Raw genomic sequence first — 26088 nt, forward strand, 5'->3', positions numbered from 1 at the left:
ACTTTATGGAGACACACTCCATCATTCTCACACTTCTCCTGGCCTGTCTTGCCAGAGGCCTTTTCAGGACCAGTCTGGCTAGTTGTAGCCAAGAGACTGTCGAGTGGGCACTGTATGGTCTCATATGACGAGCAAGGTGTGCTTCCTGGGTCACCGTCAGTGCAGTGATCCTCTAAAGCACCCACCCCCATGGGTCAGCATTAGGGTTAGCTCACAAAAGCTTGAGCAGCCCCAATGGGGGAGGAGAACATAGTCTCTAATGAGAGGTCTCAGGTTCCATCAGCCCTCCTGCCCTGCCCTGCTCTAGTCCTCATGGCAAGCCCTCTCCCGGCCTCTCCCTCTACTGTACCTGCTCTGACTCAGGCCCAGGCAGAGGGAAGGCTTTGCATCTTGGGGCTGCTGCCTCCGCCACAGCACCTGATCATCATGATACCTACCTCCTCTCTGCCTTCTCAGTGACGTGGTATGTGTCGCCTGTGAAAAGAGGATGCTGTCAGTGTTCTCTTCCTGTGGTCGCCGCCTCCTCCCTCCCATCCTCCTGCCGTCCCCAATCTCCACATTGCACTGTACAGGCTCATACGTCATGGCGCTCACTGCTGCAGCTACACTATCTGTCTGGTAAGAGACAAGCTTGGGGTGAGGTAGGCTCCAGGCAGGGCAGGATGAGCTGTGCAGGTTCCCCTTCACTGCAGGGACAGGGAAGACAGTGGAGGAGGCCACCAGAGGATCCCTTGGAACCTACTGGCATGGGAGTCTTAACAGTAGAAGAGACCTTGAGCAGTCAGACACTGCTTATGATGGTCACCTTGTGTGTGTGTATGGTGGTGGAGGGGGTGGGGAGTGCAAGCGGAAGTGGGACAGGCCGCCTGCCCCTGCTGCCATCCTTATAAGAGCAAAGCACATGACTAATCACAATGCCTAATTGCATGTGCCAGGGTCCTTATATAGAGTTCATCAGAAATGAGCTCTCAGATGCCATAATATTGCCACACTTCTCCCAAAGTTGGTGCGGCATTGGTATGAGCCCCACAGCTCTGTTGCTTGAGCTCTCTGCCATAGACTTATGTGGGTGAGTAGAGTGGCACATGGGGAGCAGAAGTTGCTTGTAGCCCAGAGCCCCTCTCAGGGGAGGCTAGGGGTGGTAGTATACCAGGAACCGTGGAGCAGAGGTCTGAGTGCCGAGGCACATTCTGATACATTTACTCAGACTGGAGAATAAGCCATTCCCTATCTCCCTCCTAGGGATGTTCACCGACAGGTAGTTGTGGTAAAAGAAGAGTCTCTACACTCCATCTTGGCAGGTAACTGGCAGTGGGCTGCCCCTGGTCCCCTGGTGGGGGTGGGGGGTGGGAGGAGTAGGGCAGCTCGCGTCCCAGGTCTGACACGGAAGGGCCCCTCTCAGCCTAGACAGAGAGCCAAAGCCAGGCTTTGGGCCCAGACCAATATATTCAGTGTGGCAGGGATATATACCCTCTCTGGGGCTTTGGGCCCAGACCAATATATTCAGTGTTACAGGGATATATACCCTCTCTGGGGCTTATTTGAATGGGTTCTTGAGAGGTGACAAAGAACTTGGTGAGGGGCAATGAGAATAGCTTATGCAGAGCAGAGCAGCAACTCCCTGGTTGCTGAGTCAGCATTAAGGTGCCTGTTGCTGGGACTGTGGGAGCCATGGTACACATTTCTCCTTTGGTGCATGCTCAAGCACTTGCTGATCAAAATATATATGGAACCCATTTTCTTGGTGTCTTCCCAGGAAGTGATATGACAGTGTCACAGATCTTGCTGACACAGCATGGAATCCCAGTGATGAACCTGTCCGATGGGAAGGCCTACTGCTTTAATCCGTCACTTTCTACATGGTAAGCAAGCCACCTACTGCTTTAATCCGTCACTTTCTACATGGTAAGCAAGCCCCCGAGAGAGTATCCATCTAAGCTGGATCCCAGAGCAGGGAACAAAGGCTCCTAGTCCTGGTGGTAAGGCCTGCCTGGCTCAGCTTCCCCTGAGAGTTGGGCCCTGGAATAGAGGCCACAGTAACAGCCTCGGTGGGCTCTGTCTGCTGGAGGAGATGGAACTCAAATACACCCGTACAGATTCCACTGTCCCTGTGAGAAGCTAGTGGCCCACAGCCTCTCTTCCCTCAGAGCCTGTGCACAGGGGTACTTTCCTTTGTCTGCATTGTTCTCTGCAGTCATTTTGGTTGGAATAGGCATTTGAAATTTTTTATGGTTGTAAATATATATACCCAGGCTGACCTCCTTAACTGTCATTAGTGTACAGAGAGCCAACTCCACAGTGGCTTTGCCAGCACTTGTTAAGTTCGCAGCTTAAGAGGAGTCAAGTAGCACTTCCAGCTGACTTTGTAAATTAGTAAGGTTGCGTGGTTACCAAGTATGCCCATTTTGGAATTTGGAACCCTTTTCTGTACTTGTAAAATCTCTTTATCCATCAGAAACCCTAACCCAGACAGGTAAACTGAGTACACTGTGTACCAGCCTCTCCAAGAAATTTTTCTATCTGCACCTTTGATCCTTTAGACCCAAGCTACTAACCTCTAGCACTTCCATTCACAGTTGCTAGGCACAAATTTATCCCACACTGAGATCTTGTTCTTGAGTTAAAAAAATTTTTTAAAAACTCAAAAACTCCCAACTGTCTGCTCTTCCAAATTGCTAAATGTCGTGTATATGTGATTACTGTAATAATGGAAACAAGCCAGCTATTTAAGAAGGGAAATGTTGACCCTTTGTATTTCGGACACATTTACAAAGGCAGCTGTTTGTTTTAAACGTATATGAAGAATGTTTTCTTCACAAAGATGTGAAAGGTCTGGAGACGATGAGCTGACTGCCTAGGATGTTGTGGAAGCACAGGAAGGCTGGAGCCCTGGCATTCCTGGTAGTTTCCAAGGACTAGGCCATGTGGGCCCTCGGGTAGGCAAGCATTTTGGGCACACTTCACAAATAGGCCCCCTGGCCCCAGGAACCAAGACCACAGGGCAGAAGTATTCATGACGAGAGCCCTGCCAGTGACCTTCACTGTCATTAATGTTCCCTTGTTACGAAACCTGTCCGTGAGGGGCCTGAGTTGAGAATGCAATGACACTCAGTCTTTGCTGGTATTCTCACAACAGGTTACATGGCACTTGCTCTTCACCTTGCCGCCAGCCTCCTCTGGTGGACCTCCTGGTTTTCCTGAGCTCAGCTCCTGCCTTTGCCTCCCCAGGAACCTGGTTTCTGACAAGCAGGACTCCCTGGCCCAGTGTGCGGACTTCAGGAGCAGCCTGCCTCCCCAGGATGCCATGCTGTGCTCGGGACCCTTAGCCATAATCCAGGGCCGTGCTTCCACGTAGGTGACCCAAGTGCTGGGAAAGGTGGCTGGGTTATGCAAGTACAGTCCCACCCAGGCCAGCTCTCTGATTGCTATCCCTTGTGTACAGGCAAGTTGTGGGTTCCAAGAGTTGTAGGCCCACGTCAGGTAGCAAGCCCTGTTACTTCAGGGCCCAGATGGCAGTCTGAGGTGCATTGGGTCATAGACACCCATGTTGGGCAGTAGTGGTGGCCATCTGGGCCTCTGGCCTGTCACCTCAGGGGCCTAAATGGCAGGCACAGGATGGGGTACACCTGGGGTGCCAGAGTATCCAGGAGGTCCACAGCTGGGACCTGGGGATGGGTGGGCCAGTGTGGAGTCTAACATCTGCCCCCCTGCTGGATCCTTGCTGGTGCCCTGGGGTGCACGGTGGGAGCCTCCTGCATGATGCAGTGCCTGCCACCTCATGATGTGTACCCTGCCGGTCTCCGCAGTTCAGGGAGACAGGCAGCCCGGCTTTTCTCCGTGCCTCATGTGGTGCAGCAGGAAACCACCTTGGCCTACCTGGAGAACCAGGTCGCGGCAGCACTCACCCTGCAGTCCAGCCATGAGTACCGCCATTGGCTCCTCCTCTACGCACGGTACCTCGTGAATGAAGGTAAGGTTCCTGGTGGCCCCTTCATCTTCCTGGGCCCAGCTCAATCCCTGTCCCAATACATCTGTCCTGAAGCCAATGAGTCAGGTCAGAGGTGCAGTGGCCTAGGTCTCTCTGTACTCTTTCCTCTCAGTCTTTCATGGTTACCCCGGAAGCCCTGGTCTTTGGCTCCCCTGTTAGCATGGTGGGCCCTCAGCCCCCCATCTCCAAGCCTGAGCTGTAACCTGGGCAGCTCAGCAGGCATCCAGCTCCACTACAGGCCCTGAATAGAGTATTCCTTAAGGGCCAGAAGGATTGGCAGTGGGATGATGTAGAGTCAGGGGATTCATGAAAAGACATGCAAATGGGATACTCAGACTTTTGCCCTCCTTCACACCCTAAGAGTATCAGCGGTCAGCAAGCTGGACACCCCAGGGGAGGGTGTCTTCTTGCAGCATCCAGTGTACCTGCATTCCTCTTCCTTTTCTGTAGTCTCTCCTGGAAGAGCTAACCTGTTTTCCAGCACCTCCCCCTGTCCTTTCAGCCCAGCTTTCCCTGCCAAGGCTCTTAGCACCCATGTCTTCTCCCCAGTATACCCCTGTTGGTCAGCAGAAAGCAAAGTGTGTTGCAAGAGGTGACTGTCCTATTCTCAAGATCACCTTTCATTTCTCTGCTAGGCAAGCATGGAGTCTGACTTACCAGCCTTCCTCCAGCTTGAGCTTGACCTCCAGGACTGTGGCCTGGGGTCTGGTCCTCCTAGCATTCTCCCTGTCACTACTCATGTTACAGAGCAGCCTACCCCACAGCCTCTTCTGGCCTTGCTTTGCTTTTAACATTATTGTTTACGATTTAGAGAAGAAAATTTAAGTATAGAAAAGACAGAAAAGAAACATGCCAAACCCCTACAAACATGTTGCCTCTGATGCAACTGCATGTATATATATATACACCTTGCTGCACACACACCTCTAATGGCTGACCAGTTCAAAGCCCTCCCCCTTCCCATCTGACTCCAATAATGAGTTTGATGTTTACTTTTCCCACCCAGTCTATGTGGTCGCCCAGAATGTGTTGTCACTGGCATTTCTGAACACTCAATTTTCCCAAGCCCTCACCCCTTTTCCAGGATGCTCCAGTAACATCTGGGCCTCACACTCCATTCCGCTAAGGAAACCCCTCCTCTGGCTCCTCTCTGGTTTGCTTCATCCTGGGTGTTGATCAGGACTCACCTTGATGCCCTGCATAAAATTGCTGCCTCCTCTGGAGCCTGCACCTGTTTGTGGGACTACTTCTGCCGCTTGCTTCTTTTTCTCTATCTTCCACATGTCTGTTCCCATGTCCATACACAAGTCACCTCTTTCTAGCCCCTGCTTCCTCAACCGTTAAAAGAAGACTTAAGTTTTAAAGGGAGACCCCACTGATTTCTGAAATTCCTTAGATTCCAACTTCATCCTTATTTTCTACCCTCATCTTTGGGTAATTTCATCCATTTCCTATGGCTTCAGCTGCCCGCAGTGCCAACAGACCCCTAGACTTGCCTCAACATTTCTGGCACTCCACCTGGCTGTGCCCATAACCCTTGAGTTGACAGTTGCTTCTCCTGTCTGCTCAGTCACCACCTCCTCAGTCTAAACTCATATCCTTGCCATCTCTTACCTCCAAAGGCTGCCTCCTGACCCTGCTGATTTCTCATACTGGCTGCTAAGACGTCTTCTCTCAAGCAAATCTGACTAGTGCTCTCCCCTCCTTCTACAGTTTCCCATGTTTTCCCATCACCTCGGAGTGTTCATCCCAGAGCTGGCCATGTGTCATTTTTCCCATGGGCCTAGCACACAGAGTGGCCACTGCATACATTGTCAAGGGAGTGGGTGAATGAGTGAGAATCTGTCATTATGGGTCTCAGTGCCCCAAACTGAGAGACATGCAAAAAGCATTTTGCCCATCATAGGCAACGAAATAAGCATTTGTTCATTCTGTTTTGAATATACACAGCAACTTAGCATATTCTTGATTTTTTATTTCTTTTTGTAATGTGTTCCTATTTCTGTTTTGTTTTGTTTTTGTTCTTTTGTTTTTTTTCTGTAATTAGGGTTTGAATACCGACTCCGAGAAATATGCAAGGACTTACTGGGTCCAGTTCACTACTCCACTGGAAGCCAGTGGGAGTCAACAGTAGTGGTAGGTGCTTCTTTCATTCTTGCTGCAAGAATTCTCTCTTGAAAAGTAAAAGTGGAGATTTAAAAAGTAAGCCAAAGTCCTTTGAAATTCTTCCCCATTATACATCTCCAGCTTACTGCCTTGGGTCCCAGCATCAGTAAGTGGGTTAGATTCCAGCACTGCATGATCTAGCAGGAGCTGGGCCCTTGGCATCAAGCCTAGGGAGCATTCAGCCACATACCTGTGCTGAGGAAGGCTGCATGCCCGGGGCTGTGGGTTTGGTCAGTAGTAAAGATAAAAGATCCTTCCCTGCTCTCCTGGAGCTCACAGTCTGGTAGGGAGGCACACATAAGCAAGTAAGCAATTTAGTCAACAAGATAGGTTTAGACTGTGGATTGTGCTAAGAAGGAAATAAGCAGAGTGATAAGACAAGTGTGCCTGGCAAAGTGTGGCCACAGAAGACCTCAGAAGAGGACTTTGAGGATAAAACCCAAGGTTAAGAATGAGCCAGCTCTGCAGAGTCCTGGGGACAGCTTTTTTGGTAGAGGTGGTGGTAGATGCAAAGAGGGCATGGCACATTGAGGCTGCTGTGGCTGGGACATAGTAGGTAGAAGAGACAGTGAGAGGTGGCAAAAGAGGTGAGCAGAAAGTAAATCATGGAGCTGGAGTTTTAGTCTAGGCAGGGGGAGCTGTTGAAGGAGTTTGCACAGAGCTGATGTGAACTGATGTAGAAAACCAGCCAGCAGAGGTGACATGAGCTGACATAGAAAACCAGTTGGGGTTTGTTTTTTGCAACAGTCCCGGCAATAGATGAAGGTGCCTTGGATCAGTGTGATGGCTCTAAAGAGGGGAAAGGAGACAGATTCAGGATGTGTTTTGAAGGCAGAACCAAAAAGATTTGGTGTGTGGGTGGTTGGATATGAAGTAGGTAAGGAAAAGAGAATAATGTATGTGCCTTACCTTCAGATACTTTTGGCTTGCCCAGGGGGATGCTAGTGCATTGACTGAACTGGAAAAGGGGCAGGTTGGTGAGAGATGGGAGAAGTTGTGGATCCAAAAGTTCCACTGCTTCATTCAGTCACTGAGAAAATATTCATGTAGCAACTTCCCTGGCCAGGCCTAGGGCAGGCAGCAATGACTAAAGCAAACAGGGGCCCTTTCTTTGTGGATCTTCACTCTTGTGGAGAGAGGCATATTTGAAACAAATGAACAAGTACATATAATGTATTGGGTGGGGATAAGAGCCATAAAAAAGAATAGAGAGAAGGGGGATACGGAGTACTGGCAGGATGCTATTTTATATTGGATGATCAAGAAAGACCTAATTGACTGAACAGAGACCAGAAAAGGTGAGGGATGAAGCCCCACAGATATTTGAGGGAAGAGGGAACAGCAAGTACAAAGGTCCTGAGATGTGTGTGGAGGGGTGTCTTGCAGCATAAAAGGAACAGCTGAGCAGAATGGCAATGGAAGGGTGAAAGATTGGAGGATCAGTCTCACAAGGTTCCGAAGGCCTTGGTGTGTATTTGGCCTCCTCTGTTTTTTATTTTATTGTAATAGATCTTAATTTGGTTGGCTAATAAAATCTGAGGTTCAAAATCAATTCCCTTAGAGCTTTAAATGTGTTGTGCCACAAACTTTTAGCATCCACTGTTGTTGCTAAAAACTGCCACGAATCTGATTTCCATTGCTTTGCAAGCTCTTTTGGGATCCTCTCTTGGTGTTTTGAAGTTTCATGAAGCTCTGAGTCTGTGTCTTTCATTCATTCTGTGGTTTTTCCTAGGTTCTCTTTGATTATATTCTCTTCCATTTTCCCCAACATCACTGAGATATAATATATTCTCTCTTTTTTGGAATCTGCTGTATTATTTTTTATAGTTTCAATTCTTCCTCAAATTTTCAATTTAGTCTTTTATTTGCATGAGCATAGTTTTAATATCAGAAGCACTTGTGGATCTGTTTTCTAGAAATGTTTCTGCTGGTAAAACATTCATATTGTTTTATCTCCTTGTATGCCTGGTTATTTTTGACTGTCTACTGGACCTAGTATTTGAAAAATTATTTGTAGAAATAATGTGATGTTTATTATGTGATGTTATCTTCCTCAACATAGCACTTTTATTTGCTGCTGCTAGCTCTTTGCCCCAGCCCTGCAAGGCCTCTTCAACCCAGTTCAGGGATTGAAATCTCCTGGGCTGCCTGAGGACTCAAATCTGGGTACTAGTTGATGCAGGGACTGGTGTACTACCTTATTCTAGAGTGCTTGTCTTTCGGGTGTCAGAACAAAGGAGAGGTGATTTACTGGGGATTCTACTTTTCATGGGCTCCATGCCCCTGCTTTGGTCCCTCTATGCCCTCAAGTCTGGTAGAAGCTCTGCTCAGCCTCTTCCTCATCAGTAAATACTCCCGAGGCAAAGATGTCTCTCACTGGATTTCTGCCTTTCCCACATCCCAGCTCAGTCCTTCATCACTAGCACATTAGCTGTTTGAGGTATATTTCTATTTGTCCAACTTGTCCCCATTCTCAGTGGAAAGGGTTTTTCTGAATTACCTGCAAGAGTAGAGCTGTTTCCCCAGCACACCTCACCTCTGGGGTAGCCTGATGGGCCATCTGCTTGGGTAGGAGACAGGTAGGCATGTGCCCAACTAACCCCTTCACCTGGCCAGGTTATGGGGCTTCACTCTGTAACCCAACTGCCACATTGGGAGCTATAGCTTGAGACATCAGCAAGAGCTCTACCTAGCAAATCTCTGTCTCAGCCTAAAGTAAGCACTCTAGGCCAGAGTGGTGCACAGGGGGAAGAGGGCACAGAGAGGCCACCAGTTAGTGACCATGTACTCTCCTTTCCCACTCCGTCCTGTTGGTTGTTTTGCCATCTCTAAGCAGGACACTTCATTGGGGATTTGCCCAGGAGAGTCTGTGGCTTCCTTCCCAGGGGCACCATCACTGTGGTTCCGCCTGCTTTCTACCTCCTGTAGATCATCTAAAATAGCTGGTCTGCTCATGGTCCATGAGCACATCCATGACAAAATTCGTGCAAATTGGTTTGTAGGAATTCTTTATATATTGAGGAAGTTTCTCTTTGTGATAGGAGCTGCCAGTACACCTCAGGGGACCTGAAGATTCAAGCTTCTTTTCCTTAAGTCTCATGGCTCAATGTGCGCAGGAGGGAGACAGGAAGCAGAGGGTTGGGGCACTAAACAGCCATCCTTCAGGTGCCTGAGCTCTGTGCTTGCCACTGTCTCCCCAGCCACGGCCTGCTCTTGGTGAAGCCTTCCTCTGCCAAGGTCTTCACTGTAGGACCTATGACACTGGCCAGAGTGGGTGATAGCTATGTTCCAGAATACTGCCTGAAACAGTGGGAAACATCACCTATTAATGAGTGCACAGGGTAGGAGGTGGCACTTGGTGGCTGTTGGTATTGATACCAGCCTTCAGGCCAGAGAGCAGATTCTCTTTCAGCTTGCCCCTGGTGCCACAGGCAGACAGAATTTTTTGCTTTGTTTATAGCAGTTTACTTCATTCCCTTTCATTTTTTAAATGAAGTTTTTCAATTTTTAATTTTAAAATTTATTTCAAATGGTAATATAGTACCATAGTTCAAAAATTAAAAAGTACAGTAGTTTTGAAATAAGTTTTGAAGTCAAGAAGTATGAGACCTCCACCTTTCATCTTTTTTTAAAAAAAGATTCTTGTGGCTATTCAAAATCCCTTGAGATTTCATGTGAATTTTAGGATGGATTTTTCTATTTCTGTGAAAAATGACAGTAGGATTTTGATAGTGCATTAAATCTATAAATCACTTTTGGTATTATTGACACCTTAACAATACTAAGTCTTCCAATCCATGAATATGAGATGTTTTTCCATTTATTTACGTCTTCTTAATTTCTTTCAGCAACGTTTTGTAGTTTTCAGTGTACTAGTCTTTCACCTCCTTAGTGAAGTTTATTTATAAGTATTTTATTCTTTTGGAGGTTATCGTAAGTAGAATTATTTTCTTAATTTACTTTTTATATTGTTCATTATTAGTTTTGGATGTTGGTTTCATATTCTGTAAACATGCTGAGTTTATTAGTTCTAACAGTTTTTTTGTGTGTGCGTGTGGAAACTTTAGGGTTTTCTATATATAAGATCCTGTCGTTTGGGAACAAATAAGCTTACTTGTTCCTTTCCAATTTAAATGCTTTTTATTTCTTTTTCTTGCCTCATTGTTCTGGCATTTCTAGCACTATGTTGAATAAAAGTAGTGAAAGTGGTCATTTCTGACCTTAGAGCAAAAGCTTTCAGTTTTTTAACATTGAGTACGTTAGCTTTGGCCTTTATTATATTGAGATGGTTTTCTTCTGTTGCTAGTTTGTTGAGTGCTTTTATAATAAAACTGTTGAATTTTGTCAAATGCTTTTCTGAATCAACTGGCATGATCTTCTGGGATTATTTTTCCTTCATTCTGTTAATGTGGTATGTGGTTTTCTTTTCTTGTAGTGTCTTTGTCTGGCTTTGATTTCAGGGTAATGCTGGCCTCATAGAATGGATTTGGAAGTGTTTGCTCCTCTTCAAGTTTTTGAAAGAGTGTGTGGTAAATGTTTCTTTATATAAATGTTTAGTAAAATTCACCAGCGAAGCAATCTGGTTGGTCCTAGGCTTTTCTTTGTTGAGAGGCTTTTGATTACTGATCCCATCTCCTTGATAATTATAGGTCTATTTGGATTTTCTATTTCTTCATGATGCAGTCTTGGCATGTTGTGTGTTTCTAGGAACATGTCCATTTTATCTAGGTTATCCAATTTGTTGACGTACAATTGTTCATAGTATTCTCTTATAATCCTTTTTATTTTTGTGACATCAGTTGTAATGTCCCTGTTTAATTTCTGATTGTTGTTATTTAGTCTTCTCTTTTTTTCTTAGTCCATCTAACTAAAAGTTTGTTAACTTTGATGATTTTTTCAAAGAGTTCATTTCTGGTTTCATTTTCATTCTCCATTTATTTATTTTGGCTCTAATATCTATTTCTTGCTTCTGCTTGCTTTGGGCTTAGTTTTATTTTATTTTTCTAGTTTCTTAAGACAGAAGGTTGTATTTGAGATCTTTCTTTGTAGATTCTTACAGCTAGAAATTTCTTTCTAACCAGTAGTTTTGCAACATTCCACAATTTTTGGTATGTTGTATTTTTATTTTCATTTGTCTCAGGATATTTTCTAATTTTCCTTGTGATTTCTTCTTTGAATCACTGGTTGTTTAACGGTGTATTGTTTAATTTCTACATATTTGTGGATTTTCCAGTTTTCCTTCTGTTGATTTCTAGTTTCATTCTATTTGATTGGAAAAGATGCTTTTATGATTTCAATTTTTTAAAACTTATTGAGACTTGTTTTGTGTCCTAAAATATGGTCTGTCCTAGAAAATGTTCCATGTGGATTTGAGAAAAATGTGTATTCTCCTGTTCTTGGGCGGAGTGTCTGTTAGGTCCAGCTGGTCTATACAGTTTTTCAGCCCCTCTGTTTCCTTATTGATCTTTTGTTTGGTTGTTCTATCCATTATGGAAAATGGGATATTGTAAAGCTGTCTATTTCTTCTTCAATTCAGACAGTGTTTGCTTCATATATTTAGGAGTGCTGATGTTTGATGTATATATGTTTACATCTTGGTTAATGGACCCCTTTATCATTATGTAGTGATCTTGGTCTCTTGTAACAATTTTTGATGTAAATTCTATTTTATCTGTTGTTAGTATAGTTATCTCTTCTCTAGTTTGGTTATTGTTTACAAGGGCTATCTTTTTCTATCCTTTTACTTTCAACCTATGTGTATCCTTACATCTAAATTGAGTTCCTTGTAGGCAACATATAGTTGGAGTCTTTTTTCAATCTTTTTTTTGATTAGGGAGTATAATCCATTTACATTTCATTTCTGATAGGTAAATACTTAATATTTCCATTTTGTTTTTTGTTTTTTGTATTTTATGGCTTTTTTGACCCTCATTTCCGCTCTTACTATATTCCTTTATATTTCCTTTTGCATATATTCTAGATATTTTCTTTTGGTAACCATGGGGATAACAAAAACATTCTTAAGTCATAACAATTTGTTTATTTAACAATTTATTTTAAACTAATGACAGTTTAATTTCATTTGCTTACACAAACGTTGTATTATCCTTTATAGCTCTACTCTGCCTTTTCATTATTGATGTCACATATCTTTGCATATTGTGTAGCCTTTAACATAGATGTCTCATTTCTTATACTTTTGTTTTTGAATCCTGTAAAATAATTAAAAATGGAGTTACCGAACAAAATTTCATAATATGGGTTTTTGTTTGTATCTATATATTTATCTTTACCAGAGAGCTTTATATTTTATTGCCTAGTGTGCTTTTATTTCAACTCGAAGGACCCCCTTAGCAGTTCTTGTAGGGCAGGTCTAATGGTAATAAACTCCATCAGTTTTTATTTATCTGGGAATGTCTTAATTTCTCTCTCATTTTTGAAGGACAGTGTTGCTAGATAACATGTCAGTTTTTCTTTCAGCACTTTAAATGTGTTATCTCACTGCCTTCTGGCCTTCAAAGTTTCTGCTGAGAAATCCTCTTATCTTATTGCGGATCCCTTTTACATAACTAGTTACTTTTCTGCTTTCAACATTCTATTTGTCTTTAACTTTCTATAGTTTGATTATAGTGTGTCACAGAATAGGTTCCTTTGGGTCTTTCCTACATGATGTGTTCCTTGATCTTCTTGGATTCATAGGTCCATGTCTTTCCTCACATGTGAACAGTTTTCAGCCATTATTTCTCCAAATAAACTCTCTTCTCTTTTCTCTCTCTCTCTCATTCTTTTTGGTCTTCTTGATGGTGTCCTATAAGTCCCTTAGCCTGTTTTCACTTTTCTTCATTCTATTTTTGGATTGTTTTTCAGACCCAATAATTTCAAATAACCTGACTTTATTAACTGATTCTTGCTTTTGTCTGTTTGTTGAACCCCTCTAGTGAATTTTCCTATTCAAGTTTTGTATTCTTAAGCTCCATAATTTCACTTTGGTTCTTTTTTTTATAATATCTGTCTTTTTGTTGATAATCTCACTTTCTTTACATATTGCTTTCCTGATTTCATTTAGGGTGTCTATCTATGTTCTCTTTTAGCATATTTAAGACAGCTGTTTTAAAATCTTTGTCACACAAGTTCCAGGCCTATGTTTCTTTAGGGTCAGTTACTGGAGATTTATTTTGTTCCTTTTAATGGGCCATATTTCCCTGTTTCTTTGTATGCCTTGTGACCTTTTGTTGAATATTGGACATTTGGAAAAAAACAGCCATCTTTCCCAGTCTTCGCAAACTATCTGTACTACTCAGCCCATCATGAAAGCTTATGGTCCTCTCAAGCCTTTTCTGGGGATGTTTCTTTCCAGGCCTTTGCATGTGCCTTTCTCCCCCCCCCCCCCCCCGCCCCGCCATATATGGCTGCTTTTAATGTTTTTATTTCCCTAAAAGTCTCATTCCTGCTTCTTCCTACAACCTTAAATGTTCTCTTGTATTCTACCCATAATCTCTGTCCCCGGGCACCCCTGGGTCTGCAATTCCCCTGCAGCTCTCAACACACCACTGCCTTTTGCAGCCTTTACCTGAAAATTAGTCCATTTTCTCTTCTTGCCACTGTTCTCATCAGCACTCTTCATTTATTTAGGTTTTCTTAATGCCTTTCAGTAAAGTTTTATGACTTTTAGTACATAGGCCATGCACATATTTTGTTAAATTTATTCTTAGAAATTTTATAATTGTGGCTATTCTAAATGATATATTGTTTTATTTATATTTTCTAATTATTCATAGCTGTTGTATGTAAATTCATTTGACTTTGGTTTTTTATTTGTCAATAGTTCTGTGTTTTCTATGTAGAGTAAGCAATCAAGTCATCTCAAATAATCATTTTATTTTTTTATTTTCCAAGGCTCATGCTTTTTTGTACATAATATTAAAATTATTAATATTGCAAATTATATTTATGAGTTTTCTAATATTAAGTTCCCCTTGCTTTATCTCAGTTGGATAAACTCGGTCAAAGTTATTTTTTTTTTTAATGCTCTGTTAGAATTGATTACTCATGACTTATAGAGGATTTGTACACCTGATTTCATGAGTGAAATTGGCCTGGGATCTTCCATTCTCATCCTTGTCAGGTTTTAGAATTAAGGTTTCTTTGCCTCATAGAACATGTGGGGGTAATTACTCTTTTTTTATTTTGTGAGTTTGTATAAGATTGGAAAAATCTGTTCCTTGGAAGTTTCTTAAACATAAGTTTAAAAATGTAGTATACCTGATGGTTTCTTTGAGGTAAGATTTAACTCCTATTTTCTACTTCTTTCTGAGGCAGTTTAAAGAAATTATATTTTTCTAGGAATTAGTCTGTGTTCTATGAATGTTCAAATTCATTGGTTGTTGGTAGTACTGACTGTATCTTTTTATCTCTTCTGTATCTGCAGTTATCTCTCTTGTGTGGTCCTAACATTGATTTCTTTGACCTTTTTTTCTTTTCCTTGATTAATCTTGCTAGAGATTTGTCTTTTTTAGTGTTTTCCAAAAACTGATTTTTTTCTTTATTCATCTATTCTATGTTTGTTTTCAATTTTTTATTATCATCTTCCTTCTGCTTTTTAAAAATGTTTTTTCTGATATCTTCCCCCTCTTCTCTACCTCGGTACCTTAGATTGGACTCATGGATCATTGGTTGTCACTCTTTCATATTCTTTAACATAAGCCATTTTGTGTTTGAAAGTGTTCCTATTAAAAGCCCTCTGTTTGCTGCAACCCTCCAGTTTTACGGTATTTGATGTTTTATTTCCATTCACTTGTAAGTCATTTTTAATTTTCAATATACTAATAATTAACTTAATTATTTTATCCATGAGTTTTATTCAGTTGTATTTTAGTCAGTTGTAGTTTAGAGAACATGATCTATATCAGGTGCAGGGGCAGGTCCTGCCCCACCTCAGGGGTTGGCAAATTTCTTCTATAAGGTACCAGAGAGTAAACATTTCAGGGTTTGCAAACTGACATGACCTGTGTTGCAACTACTCAACTCTGCTGTTGTAGCATACTATATAAACAATAGGCAAGTGTGCCTGCATTTTGATAAAGTTATTTATAAAAATAGAAAGTAGGATGGATTTGGCCCATGCCAACACACAATCTACATGAGAACTATTATTTTGTTGAGGTTTGCTTTTAGAGCAGTTTTTCATATTTCCATGTGTGCCAAAGAAGAATGTGTGTTTTCTAGTTGTGGGTGCCTCATTCTGTATATGTCCATTAGGTCATGTTTACTGAATGTTCAGTTCGAATTACCTGAATCTGCAGATTTTTCCTTTTCTGACCCATCACTAATTGAATCTCCGTGTGATGGTGGTTTTGTCCTTCTCTCTTGACTTTCTCTAATAATGTTTTTGTCTGAAAGTCTAGTTTGTCTGATAATTGTACATCACAAGCTTTCTTTTTAAAAATTTACTAACATATTGTTCTCTATCTTTAACTTTCAGTATTTCTGTATCTATGTTTGTGTGTTTCTTGCCAATATCATGGCTGGCCTTTTGGAATTTGACAAGCTGCTTTTTCATCACAAGTTCAAACCATTTACATTTTTTGGTTCCTTGTTTTTTTTTTAAGACCAGCATAAACTTTAGCAAGAGAATTGATCACATTACTTTCTATATTTCTTATAGCATCATCTCTGTGTATTTCTTCTTACTTTGAGTATTTCCTCCAGAACATTTTCAGGGTGAATCCTACATGTGGCAAACCTGAGGCCTTGCAAGCCTGACAATATTTTTTATTATACCTTCTTATATGAATGACTATTTGGTTGAATAAAAAAGTAGATTATGAAGTTTTTTTTCCCCCATTATATTAAAAATACTGCTTTATTGTGAATCTTGGTGTCTCTTTCTTTGTAGATGATATGCTCTTGTTATTTAGAAATTTTCAGAATTTTTCTGTCTTTGAAATCCACAAGTTCTGTATTTTTCATTCTAATGTTTCTAAATATGTTTTTCTGTATCTTACTTCATCAGCACTTGATGGAGGCCATTCAACTAAGGCCATTCATTTTTCTTTAATTACGAGAAATCTGTCCATATTATTTCTTCAGATATTTCCTTCTCTCCTGTGAGACTCATTATATAGATGTTGGGCCCATTTGCCACCTTCCATCTGCGTTTACTTATCCTATACAGTTTCTCCTCTTAGAGTTTCCTCTCTGTGCGCCTCCCTGCTCGACATGAGCTGCTCCTCCACCTGACCTTACTCTGACTTGGTCTTAGCAATGTTCATTCTCCTGCTAATTCCATCTCTTTCAACCACTGTGTTGCTCAAACTTAATATCTATACTTTGTTCTTTTCTGTAATTCCTTATCTTATTACCATACTTATTTGAACATCTTGAGCCTTCTCTTCCAGTGGTCAGTATTGTTGGTTTTTGGCTTTCCCTTTGTAGCAACTGTGCGCCTCAGGGTTCTGTGCAGTGGAGACCCCGCCTGTCAGTGCATGTTACAGAAGAGCCCAGGTCAACCTTGGTGCCAGTGCGTCCATGCATGGAAGAGACATGGGCAGGAGCCAAGGGCAGAGATCCCAGGACTGTAAAACCAAAGTCAATAATTGTCTCCAGGTGCCTCCTCACCCCTGGGCTTGACCTCAAGCCCCTGGAGAGCATTTGCATGAGGGAGCAGCCCTTCCTGGTAGCCATCCATCTGACCCTCTGCCCTGATATCCTACTTTCATCCTGCTCTGGAAGGCCAAGCTGCTGTGGCCACTAATCAGTGCATTAGAAGGCCAACGGTGACTTTTCCAGCAGACTTAGGGAACACAGAGGAGCAGAACCTACCCTCAATTTTCTGCTGTATCCTTGTACCATATCTCTCCCCCGTACTCTGCCACTCCACCCCTTACACCTCAGCTCAGTCTTTCAGCCCTCCCAGCATGCAGAGAAATTTTTCTCATCCATCTATGGTTTCTCCAAGGGGTGCCAGGGGGTCAGATGGGTAGACACAAGGGTCTCTTCCAGGCCAGGAAAGCCCCCCACAGTCAGGGTCTCCTCACTGACACTCGCATTCAGCTGTCACTCCTGTGTCCACAGGGTCTGCGGAAGAGGGAACTGCTGAAGGAGCTGCTGCCAGTCATCGGGCAGAACCTCCGCTTCCAGCGCCTCTTCACCGAGTGTCAGGAACAGCTCGACATCCTGAGGGACAAGTAGCCTGTTCACACCTGCCCTGGGTACAGCTAGGGCAGGGGCACACTCTCGCTGCTGATGACGCGCAGGGTCGCCTCTCACCTCGTCGGGCTCCAGTAGGACGAGGAGACACTGGCATGATGTGGGCTGTCCTGTACCAGTGCCAGCCCAGCTTCCTGGGTAGACTTCCCCTGTGTCCTGGGCTTGTTGCTGCTCCCTTGGAAAGGGGCGGCTCTGCCCACAACTCATCCCTCCCTCCAGGACTCCCGTGCGGAGCAGGGGCTGGGGCTCTGCACTGCTGCCATGGAGTCAGTGAGGCACTCCCAGGCCTGTCGTCTCCAGCACGGTCCCGAGGTGGACACTAGCCCCTGCCACTGCAGGCACTGTGCTGCTTCAGCTATGACGAATGAGCCATTTGTGAAAGAGAGAACCCTGAAACATTAGTGTATTATGCAGTCAGTAGACTGACTCGAGAGCTATGTAAAAGGAAAGGCTATTCCAATACACGGACTATTTTTGTACTAGAATTTGCTAACTTGTAATATGGAATTTTTCTTTTGGCCAATAATCAGGATTTACCTATAAGTCACTTGGACATTGGTTACTTGTAGGAAATTTAAACTCTAATTATGACAGCTACATTGAAAAATAATTGTACTGAAATTAACTTGTCTATCTTCATTTGGTTTTAATTTTTAAATGTTTGTAAAAAGAGACTTTTTTGGGGGATGGGGCAGAGGGTGGGCGATTTCTTTTGTAAGTGTAAAATAAATGAACACGCATTGGATACCAAATCATCCTGGCTTCCCCTGCCTTTTTCCTTCTAAATTCCACCTTCTCCCCCTACTGCGGATCCCTCTCCTGAAATGGGCGATGATGGAACATTGGAGCCAGAATATGTCTTTGATGTTATCTAATTCTGCCCTGGGCCCTCCTTGCAGAAATTCATTTTACAACGTGGAGATCACTACCCTGGTCATGCAGCACCTCAGGCAGAACTGAGGGTAGCAGACAGGCCACCTCGCATGTGTCTTCTGCCAGGCCAAGCACTGAGGTCTTTGGTTCTGGCTGTGCTGTGCCCAGGTCCCTGATCATGCTGGGCACCAAAGGCTGTGGTTAACTTGCCAATTTAATGAAATGAAATCAGTATGTACAGACTAATGTTTTCTGAAGAATTATCTGGAAGCTAGAGTTTCTTTTTTAAGAAAACTGTTTTGGCATCTGAGCACCTTCACCCCAGGATCCTGGACCTCATCGTCATCTCTCTGCCAGCTGTGTATAATCCTGAGTCAGGGAAGGGAGGCCTGGAATTGGAATCAGAAGGCTTAGGTGACTCTGGCTACTGATATCTCCTCTCTGGCTACTTCTCTGTCTAGTGGCCATTCCACTGCCTGTCTCACTCAGAAGTCAGGTAGCTGGATGAGACCCAGGCACATATGGCATGCCTGACAAAGCTGGCCCACAGGCTACATGTGGGCGCAGACACCTCAAAAGCCAGACTGCAGCATGAGCTTTTCTTAAAGGAGCGAGGAGCCAGAGATGCTCTGTGGGTAAGGCAGCTCCCCTAGCAGTGAGGCATTGAGAACTTTGGAGCCACCAGATGTACAAAGATGCAAGACTGACAGGCCTGTCTGGGGTCCAAACCAGCAAAAATCTGGCCCCCGCTTTTCAGCTGTCAAATGGAGATGAAGTTAAGAAAACCTGCATGGTTGCGAGAACTAACTGGGACTACGTAGGCAAAAACGGCCCTTAGCAAATGCTCTGTTGAAGAAAACTTTGTCAATCAGTGTTTTAATACTATTTGGAGAGGAAAGGAAGACAAGAAACAGAAAGTTGGAGATTTCTGCTTCCAGCCAAGATGAGTAATGGACCAAACTGCCCCTCTTGCCTGAAACAACCAAAGGAACCAGTCAAAATACATGAAACAATGGTCTCAAGACACTAGATATCAGAAAACAAAGCATGGTGATCCTTGGGAGATGGAAAACAAACAAGATAAGCCCTACAACTGCACCAGCTTACTACCTGGAGAGAGTTTCCAGGTGCAGCAAAGGTAGCGGGGGACCTAAGGTAAAGCCCAGCCAACTACTTGAGTTGAACAAATGAAGCTGAGAGCCCAGGGAGATCAAGGTAGCTAGAATTCACAGGACAGAATACCAGAGAGGTGAAAGTTCCACGGGGGGAGAACCCTGAAGCTTGGTGGAGGGAATGAATACCTTTGTGTATTTGTCTGAGTACTGATCAATGCATACACGTGAAGAAATGGCCAAGGCCAGGCAAAGAACTAACTGAAAGGATTAGAGTGAAAATTGTCTAGTTATCACCCAGGGCTGGGAATAGTGTCTGTTCCTACCAACCAGACTGGGAAAACTCATGACTCAGAGGCTTGGGGTAGAGTACTCGGGAAGTCTTGCCTCAGTATTGGAAAATAATTAGAGCACTACTCCAGATCCATTTAACAAAAAATAAAACCAAGGCCCAAAAGGATCAACTGTTTCCAAGTAATTAATTACATTGCAAAGCAAAGTTCAAGAGGATTTATAAGAATACAAAAATATGTAACATCCAACAAGAAAAGTTCAAAATCTCTGGCCTCCAAACAAAGATTACCAGGCATACAACGAAGTAGGAACACAATCCAAAATGAGGAGAATAATAAATCTGACTGATTGATTGAAACTGACCCAGAATTTACAGATATCAGAATTAGCAGAGGACATTTATATGGTTATTATAACACTATTCCTTATATTCAAAAGTTAAGACATAGAAGACCATAATAAAAAAGTCATAAACTTCTAGAGATGAAAACTATAACATGGAGATGAAAAACTGCATGGGGTAGGATTAATGGCAGATTAGACACTGCAGGAGAAAAAATTAGTGAATTTGAAGGCATAGCAATAAAAATAGTGTAAAACCGAACAAATCCAGAAAAAGGAAAGAAAACAGCACCTGTAAGCCATGGAACAATATAAAGTAGCTTAATATACAAGTAACTGAAGCCCTCAAAGGAGAGGAGAGAGAAGGGGTTGACAGAAAAAAATATTTGAAGAAATGATGGCACCAAATGCCCTACCCGCTTCCAATTGTCCCTGATGCCACAGTCCGTTTTTCCCTCATCCCTACCCCTAATGCCTGCTGTCCTCTCTACCGCCGTCCACTGATGCCCCACACCTTCCCAGTACCGCTGTCTGCTAACTTCGTTTGCAAGTAGACTATTGGGAGTCCCAGCCTATATCTTCCTGGGCTGGCACTCCCTGCCTCTCAAAGCTCTGACCTAATCACCTTGGGTATCTGCCAGCTTCAGCCTCCAGAACATATGTGAGGAGTCAGAGCCCTAAAAATTAGGTTGGTACAATGGGAGGTTGTATATACATGCAGCAGGTACACTCAAGAGAAAGCAAAATCCATCATCTCTTCCCATATTAGACTTATTATCCCTGTTCTCTCACATACATGGCAAATACTTTCTTCAGATTGTTCATCCTTAAATTTTATTTGTGTGTTGATTTAAGTTTCTAATTTTTGTGAAATTTAATTTTTGTTCTTCTGTAATTTATTTTAAGCTCAGGACATGTCACCAAAGGTAAATGGATGGCAAATAAAATACATGAAAAGATGTTCAATATCATTAGTTATTTAGAAAATGCAAATTAAAACCACAATGATATAATAACACATACTTATTAGAATGGCTGAAATTTAAAAAAAATATGTGCACATTAAAATATATTACACACAATACTGAGTTTTGATGGGAATGTGGAGCAACTGGAACTTTTTATACATTACTACCAAGAACACAAAATATTAGTCACTGATTAACATTTTGATAGTCCCTTGTAAAGTTAAACACTATAGGACCCAGCTATTCTACAACTAGGTTTTTGTTTTGTTTTGTTTTTAAAGATACAGAACATTTCATCGCCACAAGGATGCCTTATGTTGTCCTTTAAAAAAAGAGAAAAACAGCTTTGCTGAGCTCAGTAACATTCTCACGAACAATTCTTATTATCGGACTTTTTATGATAGCCATCCAAGTGGGTATAAAAAGGCATCTTGATTTGCATTTCCCTAGTGACTAACTATGTTAAGCATTTTTAATATGCTTATTTGCCGTTTGAATATCTTATTTGGAGAAATGTTTATTCAAATCACTTGCCAATTTTTAATTGATTTATTATTGAATTGTAAAAGTTTTTTATACATTCTACATAAAAGTTCCTTATCAGATACAGGATTTTAAAATATTTCCTCCTATTCTGTAGGCTTTATATTTCTCGATAGTGTCTTTAAAGCATAGAAGTTTTCAGTTTTGATAAAGCTAAATTTATTTTTTCTTGCTTATGCTTCCGATATATCTAAGAAACCATTGCCAAATCCAAGGTCATGCAAATTTACGCTTTTGTTCTCTATAAAAGTTGTACACTTTTACCTCTTACATTCAGGACTTTGATCCATTTTGAGTAAATTTTTTTATATGGTGTAAGATAAGAATCCAACTGCACTATTTCGCATATGGCTATACAATGTCTCAGCACTTTTTAATGGTCTCGGCACCCTTGTTGAAAATCAGTTGACCATAGAAACATGGGTTGTTTCCAGACTCTCATTTCTATTCCATTGATCTATGTCCTTATACCAATACCACACTGTCTTGATTAATGTTGCTTTATAGTAAGTTTTGAAATCAGGAAGTATGACTCCTCCAACTTAACTGTTCTTTTTCAAGCTTGTTCTAGCTATTCAGGGGCCTTTGATTTTCTATATTAATTTGAGAATCATCTTGTCAATTTCTACAAAAAAGTCAGCTATAATTCTGACAGGGATTACAATGAATCTGTGAATAAATTTGGGGGATATTGTCATTTTACCATTATCATGTCTTCCAATCAATGAACACAAATATCTTTCCATTTATTTAGGTCTCTGATTTCTTTCAATAATATTCTATAGTTTCAAGAATATGTTTTACAATTCTTTTATAAAGTTTATCCCCAAGTTTGTTATTCTTTCTGATGCTATTATAAATGGAAGTGTTTTACAAATCTCACTTTGAGATGTTCATTGCAAGCATATAAAAATACAATTGATTTTCGTATGCTAATCTTGTATCCTGTAAACTTGCTAAACTGACTTATTAATTTTAACACTTTTTATTGGACTACTTAGGATTTTCTAGATACAAGATCATGTCATCTGTGACTAGAGATAGTTTTACTTCTTTTCCTGTTGAGATGCCTTTTATTTCTTTTTATTGCCTAATTGCTCTGGCCAGTACCTCTAGTATAATGTTGAATAAAGTAGCAAGAGTGGATATCCTTGTCTTGTTACTGATCTGTGGGAGAAAGTATCTCCTCTCTCACCATCAAGTATTCTACTAATTGTGAGTTTTTCAAAGATGTCCTTTAACAGTTTGAGGAAGTTTCCTTCTAATTCTAATTAATTTTTGCATGTTGAACCATTCTTGCATTCCTAAGCTAACTCCCACTTGGTCATGGTTTATAATTCTGTTTACATGTCACTGTATTTTTGAGGATTTTTGTGTTCATATTCAAAAGATAGATTCGTTTGTAGTTTATTTGTGAAGCCTTTTCTAGTTTTGATCTCAGGGTGTTATAGAATGAGTGAATGAGTTGAAATTGTTCCCTCTTCTTCTATTTCTTTGAAGAATTTGTATTAATTTTTTTCGCATTTGATAGAATTTAGCAGTAAAGCCATCTGGGCTTGTGCTTTTGTGGGTAGATTTTTTATTACTAATGACTTTTTTTTTTTTTTTTTTACGTATTATAGATCTATTTGGATCGTCTGTTTTACTTAAGTCAGTTATAATAGTTTGTCTTCCTAGAAATTTATTTCATCTAAGTTATCTAATTTATTGGCACACAGTTGTTCATGGTATCCCTTTATAGTCCTTTTTTATTCCTGTATCACTGCTAATGTCCTCTCATTTCTGATTTCTAGTAATCTGAGTTTTCTCTCATTTTCATGGTCATTATAGTTAAAGGTTCATCAATTTTGTTGATCTTTACAAAGAACTAGCTTTTGGTTTTCTTCATTTTCTTTATTGTTTTCCTATTCTCTACTTCACAAATTTGTGCTCTAGTCATTATGACTTCCTTCCTTCTGCTTACTTTAGATTTAGTTTACTCCTCATTTTCTAGTGTGTTAAAGTAGAAGGTTATATAATAAAGCTATAAAATTTCCCTCTAAGCACTGTCTGAGCAGCATCTTATAAGTTTCAGTATAGTGTATCCTCATTTTCATTCATTTCAAATTATTTTCTAATTTACCTTTTGATTTCTTCTTTGACTCAACATTGGTCATTTAGAGAATGTTGTTTAATTTTCACATATTTGTGGTTCCCAATTTTATTTCTGTTGTTGATGTAATTTCTTTTTATTGTGGCCAAAATCATTTTATATTAATTCTGTCCTTTAAATTTATTGAGGTTTGTTTTATGGTTTATCTCATAGAATGTCCCATTTACACTTGAGAAGAACGTATATTCTATTGTTAAGTGGAGTGATGTTGCTGTTTCACAGCTATACCACTTCTCCTTCACCCTATCACCTTCTTAACCTATAGCAACCACTAATCTTTTCTCCATTTCTGCAATTTTGTCATTTCAAGAATAAAATAAATGGAATCAAACATTATATAACTTATGGGTATTGGTTTTTATTCAAGATGGAGATTAACTGAAGTTGTTTTATGTATCAATGCTTCACTTATTTCTATTGCTTTCTATATGCTATTTCATGGTTTTGCGAGACAGATTATTTAACCTGTTGAAGGACATCTGCGCTGATTCTAGTTTTTGGCTATTACAGTTAAAGCTGCTATTAAAGTTTTTGTATAAACCTAAATCCTAGTTTTTCTGAGATAAATGTCTAGCAGGACAATTGCTGGGTCTTATAGGCAATCCAACAAAGAAAGAATTATCTTTTCAACAATTGGTACTGGAAGCACAGGAAATCCACATGCCAAAAAACAAACAAACAAAAAGAACCTAGTCTTTTAAAATTCTGCTCCAAGAAAGTCAATATTAGAGAATAAAAGACTAGCCTCAGACTTGGAGAAAATATTTGCAAATAACTTATCTGATAAAGGATTTATATGCAATTATACAAACTCTTTAAAGAACAAAAGATTTGAACAGACATCAAGATATACAAATGGCTATAGGTATATGAAAAGATGTTCAACATCATATGTCATAAGAGAATTAAAAATTTGAAAAACAATGTACTACTACTAATAAACCTATTTGGCTAAAGTCGAAAAAACTGACAGTACCAAATGCTGATGAGGATGTGGACCAACAGGAGCTCTCATTCATTGCTGGTGGGAATGCAAAATGGTACAGCCACTTTGGAGATAATTGTAGCAGTTTCTTAAAAGCTATGTATAGCCTTACATATGATCAATGATTGCAATCATAGGTATTTACTGAAATGAATCTAAAACTTGTATCCATACAAAAACCTGCACACAAATGTTTTAGTAGCTTTATTCATGGTTGCTGAAGCATGAAAGCAGCCAAAGTGACCTTCAAGATGTGAGTAAACAAACTGTTGTACATCTACACATTGGAGTATTGTTTATCAGTAAGAAGAAATGAACTACCAATCCATGAAAAAATGTGAAGAAACTTTAAATTGACATTAAGTGAAAGTATCCAATTTGAAAAGGCTGCATACTGTATGATTCCAAACAAATGACATTCCGTAAATGGCATAACTATAAAGACAGCAAAAAGAACAGTAGTTGCCAGATAGTCTGTGGCTGGGGAGAGGGGGGTTAGACAAAAGGAAATGGATGAATAGGTGAAGCACAGGGGATTTCTACAGTGGTGAAACTTCTGTATGATACTGTAATAGTGGATACATGAATATGCATGTCTCAAAATTTATAGACTGTACAACACAAAGAGTGAATCTTAATGTAAACTATAGACTTCAGTCTTTAGTTAATAATGAATTAATATTGGTTCATAAATTGTAACAAAAGTACCACATTTATGAAAGATGTTAATAACAGGAAAAATGGTGTACTAACTCATCTTTTTTGTGAATCTAAAACTGCCCTAAAAATAATTGTCTTAATTTTTGAAAATCTATTGGAATTATATGTATAGGACATATTTTTTGGATTCCCTACTCTGTTCCTTTGATCAATATGTCTATCTCTCTGTCAATATTACATTGTCTTTATTACTATAGCTATATAGAAAGCCTTAACATTGAGTAGAGTGATTTTTCCAACTTTGTTCTTCTGTGTCAAAACATTTTAGCTATTCTAGAACCTGTGTCTTTCCATATAAATTGTAGTATAAGCTTGTCTACATCTACCAAAAAAAAAAAGTACTTGGGTTTTGACTGTAATTGTGTTAAAATGGAATAGCATTTTGGGGAAAATTGATATTCTTTTTTTTTTAATGCCTACAGCACCTGGTATTCCTAGGTTGTCTCCCATCCAAGTACTAATCAGGCCTAACCCTGCTTAGCTTCCGAGATCAGATGAGATTGGGCATGTTCAGGGTGACATGGCCGTAGATTGATATTCTTACTATGTTGAATCATCTGATCTATGAACATGGTATGTCTCTTCATTTATTTAGATCTTCTTTGATTTTTCATCAGCATTATGTAGTTTTCATCATATAAGTCTTGTAATTATATTGTCAGATTTACATCAAAGATTTTTTTTTTTTGAGCAATTGCAAATAGTGTTGTATTCTTATTTCAGCATCCATATGTTCA

The 26088-nt window shown here is 40.6% G+C and overlaps 1 protein-coding gene and 1 pseudogene across 5 annotated transcripts in view; one reads left to right on the top strand and one right to left on the bottom strand.

Annotated features, from left to right (window-relative positions):
- LOC105296855 (protein HIRA) overlaps positions 1-18117 on the top strand; it is an 80526-nt gene extending 62409 nt beyond the window's left edge. For 4 of the 5 annotated variants that reach the window (XM_023534725.1, XM_023534726.1, XM_023534727.1 and 1 more), the window contains 6 exons: positions 457-618; positions 1243-1301; positions 1757-1862; positions 3229-3351; positions 3807-3970; positions 17228-18117. In XM_023534725.1, the coding sequence (XP_023390493.1) occupies positions 457-618; positions 1243-1301; positions 1757-1862; positions 3229-3351; positions 3807-3970; positions 17228-17685 (1072 nt within the window). In that variant the 3' untranslated portion in view covers positions 17686-18117. Of the gene's footprint in view, positions 1-456; positions 619-1242; positions 1302-1756; positions 1863-3228; positions 3352-3806; positions 3971-6035; positions 6125-17227 lie in introns of all 5 variants that reach the window. The other variant, XM_011367207.2, reaches the window with a different exon arrangement.
- Positions 18118-25764: 7647 nt separating this feature from the next.
- LOC111744255 lies at positions 25765-25883 on the bottom strand (annotated as a pseudogene).
- Positions 25884-26088: the final 205 nt, after the last annotated feature.

The sequence above is a fragment of the Pteropus vampyrus genome, unplaced genomic scaffold (assembly GCF_000151845.1).
Source record: "Pteropus vampyrus isolate Shadow unplaced genomic scaffold, Pvam_2.0 Scaffold130, whole genome shotgun sequence".
Lineage (NCBI taxonomy): Eukaryota > Metazoa > Chordata > Mammalia > Chiroptera > Pteropodidae > Pteropus > Pteropus vampyrus.